The sequence below is a fragment of the Carassius gibelio genome, chromosome B5 (assembly GCF_023724105.1).
Source record: "Carassius gibelio isolate Cgi1373 ecotype wild population from Czech Republic chromosome B5, carGib1.2-hapl.c, whole genome shotgun sequence".
Lineage (NCBI taxonomy): Eukaryota > Metazoa > Chordata > Actinopteri > Cypriniformes > Cyprinidae > Carassius > Carassius gibelio.
This window is the reverse complement of record NC_068400.1, coordinates 19,433,435-19,441,222: the sequence shown is the minus strand read 5'-3', so window position 1 is coordinate 19,441,222 and position 7,788 is coordinate 19,433,435. Positions and strand designations below refer to the sequence as shown.

The window sequence follows — 7,788 nt, the reverse complement described above, 5'->3', positions numbered from 1 at the left end:
GGCAGCTTGCATCCTTGACGTTGCATTACTGCCATCTTCTGGTTCTAGTTATTTCCCATATACTTTAGTCATCATATTCTTGCAAGTAGTCCTGTTTTAGTCAGAAAACGAATCAAGAATTTCACTCCTTGTTCACTCCTACTGCAGTCCATTATACTCGTTACTCCACGTCCTGTTAGTCCTATTTTTCCCATGTCTTTTATCATATCTACCCTCTGTAATCCATATTTTGAACAATTAATCAATCAATCACCTTTATTTATATAGTGCTTTAAACAAAATACATTGCGCCAAAGCACTGAACAACATTCATTTGGAAAACAGTGTCTCAATAATGCAAAATGATAGTTAAAGGCAGTTCATCATTGAATTCAGTTATGTCATCTCTGTTCAGTTGAAATAGTGTCTGTTTTAATTTGCAATCAAGTCAATGATATCGCTGTAGATGAAGTGACCCCAACTAAGCAAGCCAGAGGCGACAGCGGAAAGGAACCGAAACTCCATCGGTGACAGAATGGAGAAAAAAACCTTGGGAGAAACCAGGCTCAGTTGGGGGGCCAGTTCTCCTCTGACCAGACGGAACCAGTAGTTCAATTCCAGGCTGCAGCAAAGTCAGATTGTGCAGAAGAATCATCTGTTTCCTGTGGTCTTGTCCTGGTGCTCCTCTGAGACAAGGTCTTTACAGGGGATCTGTATCTGGGGCTCTAGTTGTCCTGGTCTCCGCTGTCTTTCAGGGCAGTAGAGGTCCTTTCTAGGTGCTGATCCATCATCTGGTCTGGATACGTACTGGATCCGGGTGACTGCAGTGACCCTCTGATCTGGACACAGACTGGATCTGGTGGCCACGGTGACCTCGGAACAAGAGAGAAACAGACAAATATTAGCGTAGATGCCATTCTTCTAATGATGTAGAAAGTACGGTGTTATGTGAAGTGTTCCGGTTCCAGTTTACCTAATTAATGCAGCCTAAAAATCCTTTAACGGATTTGGATATTAAAAGCATATTAGTATGTTATGTGTATGCCAGGTTAAAGAGATGGGTCTTTAATCTAGATTTAAACTGCAAGAGTGTGTCTGCCTCCCGAACAATGTTAGGTAGGTTATTCCAGAGTTTAGGCGCCAAATAGGAAAAGGATCTGCCGCCCGCAGTTGATTTTGATATTCTAGGTATTATCAAATTGCCTGAGTTTTGAGAACGTAGCGGACGTAGAGGAGTATAATGTAAAAGGAGCTCATTCAAATACTGAGGTGCTAAACCATTCAGGGCTTTATAAGTAATAAGCAATATTTTAAAATCTATACGATGTTTGATAGGGAGCCAGTGCAGTGTGGACAGGACCGGGCTAATATGGTCATATTTCCTGGTTCTAGTAAGAACTCTTGCTGCTGCATTTTGGACTAGCTGTAGTTTGTTTACCAAGCGTGCAGAACAACCACCCAATAAAGCATTACAATAGTCTAACCTTGAAGTCATAAATGCATGGATTAACATTTCTGCATTTGACATTGAGAGCATAGGCCGTAATTTAGATATATTTTTGAGATGGAAAAATGCAGTTTTACAAATGCTAGAAACGTGGCTTTCTAAGGAAAGATTGCGATCAAGTAGCACACCTAGGTTCCTAACTGATGACGAAGAATTGACAGAGCAACCATCAAGTCTTAGACAGTGTTCTAGGTTATTACAAGTAGAGTTTTTAGGCCCTATGATTAACACCTCTGTTTTTTCTGAATTTAGCAGTAAGAAATTACTCGTCATCCAATTTTTTTATATCGACTATACAATCCATTAGTTTTTCAAATTGGTGTGTTTCACCGGGCTGCGAGGAAATATAGAGCTGCGTATCATCAGCATAACAGTGAAAGCTAACACCATGTTTCCTGATGATATCTCCCAAGGGTAACATATAAAGCGTGAAGAGTAGCGGCCCTAGAACTGAGCCTTGAGGTACTCCATACTGCACTTGTGATCGATATGATACATCTTCATTCACTGCTACGAACTGATGGCGGTCATATAAGTACGATTTAAACCATGCTAATGCACTTCCACTGATGCCAACAAAGTGTTCAAGTCTATGCAAAAGAATGTTGTGGTCAATTGTGTCAAACGCAGCACTAAGATCCAATAAAACTAATAGAGAGATACACCCACGATCAGATGATAAGAGCAGATCATTTGTAACTCTAAGGAGAGCAGTTTCAGTACTATGATACGGTCTAAATCCTGACTGGAAATCCTCACATATACCATTTTTCTCTAAGAAGGAATATAATTGTGAGGATACCACCTTTTCTAGTATCTTGGACAGAAAAGGGAGATTCGAGATTGGTCTATAATTAACTAGTTCTCTGGGGTCAAGTTGTGGCTTTTTTATGAGAGGCTTTGAAGGTTTTGGGGACATATCCTAATGACAATGAGGAATTAATAATAGTCAGAAGAGGACCTATGACTTCTGGAAGCACCTCTTTTAAGAGCTTAGATGGTATAGGGTCTAACATACATGTTGTAAGTTTAGATGATTTAACAAGTTTATACAAATCTTCCTCTCCTATAGTAGAGAATGAGTGGAACTGTTCCTCAGGGGGTCTATAGTGCACTGTCTGATGCGAAACTGTAGCTGACGGCTGAATGGTTGCAATTTTATCTCTAATAGTATCGATTTTAGAAGTAAAGTAGTTCATAAAGTCATTACTGCTGTGGTGTTGGGAAATGTCAACACTTGTTGAGGCTTTATTTTTCATTAATTTAGCCACTGTATTGAATAAATACCTGGGGTTATGTTTGTTTTCTTCTAAAAGAGAAGAAAAGTAATCAGATCTAGCAGTTTTTAATGCTTTTCTGTAGGATATGCTACTTTCCCGACAAGCAATACGAAATACCTCTAGTTTTGTTTTCCTCCAGCTGCGCTCCATTTTTCGGGCTGCTCTCTTTAGGGTGCGAGTATGCTCATTATACCATGGTGTCAAACTGTTTTCCTTAACCTTTCTTAAGCGTAAAGGAGCAACTGTATTTAAAGTGCTAGAAAAGAGAGAGTCCATAGTTTCTGTTACATCATCAAGTTGTTCTGAGGTTTTGGATATGCTAAGGAATTCGGATACATCTGGAAGATAACTTAAAAAGCAGTCTTTTGTGGTAGAAGTGATGGTTCTTCGATACTTGTAACAAGAAGTAGAATTTACAATTTTGGCTATATGAAGTTTACACAGAACTAAATAATGATCTGAGATATCATCACTTGGCTGAATAATTTCAACACTATCAACATCAATTCCATGTGACAGTATTAAATCTAGAGTATGATTTCGACAATGAGTAGGTCCTGAAACGTGTTGTCTAACACCAATAGAGTTCAGAATGTCTATAAATGCTGATCCCAATACATCTTTTTCATTATCGACATGGATATTAAAAACACCAACTATTAAGACTTTATCTGCAGCCAGAACTAACTCGGATGTAAAATCACCAAACTCTTTAATAAAGTCTGTATGGTGCCCTGGTGGCCTGTATACAGTAGCCAGTACAAACATAACAGGGGATTTATCATTAACATTGGTTTCTCTGGATAATGTTATATGAAGCACCATTACTTCAAACGAGTTATACTTGAAGCCTGCCCTCTGAGAAATCCTGAAAACGTTATTATAAATTGAAGCAACTCCTCCCCCTTTGCCTTTTAGACGCGGCTCGTGTTTATAACAATAATCTTGGGGGGTGGACTCATTTAAAATAATGTAATCATCAGGTTTTAGCCAGGTTTCTGTCAAGCAGAGCACATCTATATTATGATCAGTTATCATATTATTTACAAAAAGTGTTTTCGTAGAAATGGATCTGATATTCAATAAGCCAATCTTTATCATTTGTTTATCCATATTGCATTTGTTTTTTATTTGTTGAACCTCAATTAAATTGTTAACCTTAACTTGGTTTGGACGTTTTTTGTATTTTCTAGTTCGTGGAACAGACACAGTCTCTATAGTGATAATTAATAAGCATGTGTTCTTCAGTCTCTGGTATTTGGCACTGATCACAAAACCCAGTAGGATGTTTCCCCATTATATGAAGAGTGCTATTTAATTTATTATGCCCTATTCTTAATCTGGTTACAATAGTCTCTTCTCTTCTGTTTCCTACCTTATTTTCCACAGTACCAACTCTTTTTTTAATGGAGTATAAATGTCTTCCTTTTTGTTCTTGATCCTACCTTTGTTGCCATTCTTTAATAATTTTTTCCCACACTATACTCTTTCCTTCTGATCTTGAAAGGCTGATAACTGCTTCTATACTCTCTTTTTGAAGTGCTTTCTTAGCTATTTTGTCTACCTTTTCATTTTCTACAATACCCATATGTGCTGGTACCCACATAAATATAACATCATCTCCCTTATTTTTAATTCTTAAATAGGCAGACATAATATCATAAAAAAAATCTCCTGATGATTCTTTGCCATACCGGTGTCACGGTTTTACGCTGCCTGAAGGAACACGGAGTCGAGGATAAACGGAATTAGGCTTTTAATATATCCAACACAGGGGATATCCAACATGGAGCACAGAGGTAGACACACGCAAGTAGCAAGTGGCAAATGAAGACCCGACAAAACAGAACTGAAAGGACAAGGCTTAAGTACAAAGGATAATTGGGGAAACACAGGTGGATGGAATCATTAAATTAACAGGGACATGGAACACATGAGGAATAGAATGGACACACCTGGGAACTAATCAACCAAACACGGAAAGACGGAAACTGGGTCACGGGCAAAAACACATTAAATGAGTCCAGGTGTGTGACAACCGGTCTTGAGGCTCTGCAATACAGAGACAGAGTCGCTGCAAATTACAGTTCTGTTTGACTTCGTGTATTCTATCCATTCTAATGCCATCAAAATGGCAAACATCTCAACAGCATATACACTTAAGTGATCTGATGTTCTTTTGCTCATCTCATTCTTCTGGCTTGGAATTACAATTGCAGCACCTGTAACGCCTGTTATCGGGTCTTTAGATCCATCTGTAAAAACTTGCTTAAAATTTACGTATTTTTGGTTCACATGTCTATAAAATTCACTCACCAAATCAACTTGATTATTTACTATTTTGGACTGTAATACCTCCAAATCCACTTTTGGAGTATCATACTTCCACATAGGGATACTGGGCCATACCACAGTTTTACAAAACTCCTTTCCATATACTCCCAGATCACGTGCAGCATCATCTCCTGTCCAACCAAAACTAAATTTGTTCCCCTTTCCCCTTTCCCAATTGTCTTGCAACACTCTTTTGGTTGGGTGGCTATCTATTTGTCCCCTCAAACTAATCCAGTAATTTACCATCAGCTGCTTCCGTCTTAAGCTCAAAGGCATTTCACCTGCCTCTACCTGCAATGAGCACACTGGTGATGTTCTCATGGCTCCGAGACATATTCTCAATGCCTGTGCCTGAATATGGTCCAGCCTCGCTAATACTGACTTTGCTGCTGATCCAAATGCCTGACTCCCATAATCCAACCTAGATCTTATTAATGAAATATATATATATATTAATGACTTAAAATCTGCTCCCCACTCCACTCCTGTAAGACACCTCATAATGTTTATTACTTTTTTACATTTATCTTCTACTTGTTTAATGTGTGATCTCCATGTTATTCGTGAATCAAACCACACCCCCAAAAAACGAAAACTCTCAACTCTTTCCAGATTATTCCTATATAATTTCAGTTCAATATCTTTATTTTTCTTTCTAGAGAAAACCATCACTTTTGATTTTTCAGCAGAAAATTTAAAACCCCATTCCATTCCCCACATTTCAACCTGATGTATTCCTTCCTGTATTTTCTTAACTACATATTCCACATTTTTCCCACGTTTCCAAATCGCCCCATCATCTGCAAACAATGATCTATTCATGCCATTAGATACTTTATTAAATATATCATTTATCATAACAGAGAAAAGTGTAGGACTTATAACACTCCCTTGTGGTGTTCCATTTTCTACTTTATGCTTACTTGAAATGTCTGTTCCCATTTTAACTTGAATTGATCTTCCTTTTAAAAAGTCTAAAATCCAATTAAAAACTTTACCTCTTACTCCCATTTTGTGTAGTTTAATCATTAATCCCTCTCTCCATAACATATCGTACGCCTTCTCAACGTCAAAAAATACTGCTACCACAGATTCTTTATTTATTTGAGCTTTCCTTACATCGTCCTCTAAACACAACACTGCATCCAGTGTGCCCCTTCCTCTCCTAAACCCACTTTGAAATTCCGTTATCAAACCTTTTTTTTTTCAAAAAAATACATTAATCTCTCATTTACCATTCTTTCCATTAATTTGCAAATATGTGATGTTAATGCTATAGGTCTATAGTTTGATGGCTTACTAGCATCTTTTCCTGGCTTCCTTATTGGGATAATTACTGCTTCTTTCCAACTTTCAGGAATTCTCCCTTCTTCCCATATTTTATTAAATAACATTAGCAATTTTTCTTTACTTTTTGTACTTAAATGTTTTAACATGATATAGCTTATTTCATCTTTTCCTGGTGCAGTTTGTCTAGTTTTAGCTAACGCTCTTTCTACTTCTCCCATTTTAAAAGGATTATTTATATCATCCTCAGAGACTTCTTTCTTTTTTAAAGCTTCCATATTATTAGACTTGGTGCTCTCTCTACCTTTCTTTCCCTCCACCGATAAATTGTTTGAGCTGTGTATACTAACAAATGTATCTACCAACATCTCTGCTTTGTCTTTGTTATTAACAGCATCTTTATCCCCATCACTTAGCACAGGATAGTTCCATTCCCTTACATCCCCACTCATCCTTTTAATCATCCCCCAAACTTCTCCTATCTGAGTAGTACTTCCAATTAAACTACAAAACTCCCTCCAGTATGTCCGCTTTGCTTGCCTAATTGTTCTTCTTACAATTGCCTGTGCTTGTTTATACTGTATCATGTGCTGGAAATTATGAGTTCTTTTTAATAACTTGAAAGCTTTATTTCTGTTTTTTACTGCTGTTTTACAATTATCGTTCCACCATGGAACTGATTTCCTACTTTTTATGCCTTTACTTTTTGGTATATTATCTATTGCTGCTAATAATATTCCTTGCTTTACTTCATTACTTAATAACTCTATATCTATATAGTTATCAACTTGACTTAAATATTTTTCACTATCTACTTGAAACTTTTCCCAGTCAGCTTTTCCAAATACCCAATTTCCTCCTCTTCCATCTATTTTTTCCACTATAGAGATATTGATTTTACATATAACTGGATAGTGATCACTCCCTATTGTCCCATCTTTGTATACTCTCCAATCACAAATTGATGCCAAATTATTTGATACAAAAGTAAGATCAAGTACGGATTCCTTTCCTGTCCTAATATCAATCCTTGTCGTATTACCATTGTTTAGACACACCAATTCTCTTTCTTCCAATAACTCTTCTAATACTAAACCATTACTATCAGTTTTTCCACATCCCCACAATGTGCTGTGTGCATTAAAATCCCCACACCATATAACACTGTTCTTATCCTGTCCCCCTATATCTATAAGTTTGTTCAATTCAAGCTTTTTACATGGATTATAGTAATTTATGATTGATAATTTTGATTTCCCTCCCCAAACCTCTATTCCCACATATTCTTGTTCATTCCCGAAGCTTATAACTCTATAAGGAATTCCCTGTTTAACAAATGTAACACACCCTCCACCTCCACCCTCTCTCCTGTCTTGTCTAATTGCTATATATCCACTTAAA

At 37.1% G+C, this 7,788-nt stretch overlaps 1 protein-coding gene across 1 annotated transcript in view; it reads right to left on the bottom strand.

Moving 5' to 3' along the window:
• Nucleotides 1–249: 249 nt before the first annotated feature.
• Nucleotides 250–7,788, bottom strand: part of LOC127958874 (uncharacterized) — an 88,315-nt gene continuing 80,776 nt past the window's right edge. The window contains exon 2 of the mRNA XM_052557917.1: nt 250–3,924. Within this exon, the coding sequence (XP_052413877.1) occupies nt 2,359–3,879 (1,521 nt within the window). The 5' untranslated portion in view covers nt 3,880–3,924 and the 3' untranslated portion in view covers nt 250–2,358. The remainder of the gene's footprint in view (nt 3,925–7,788) is intronic.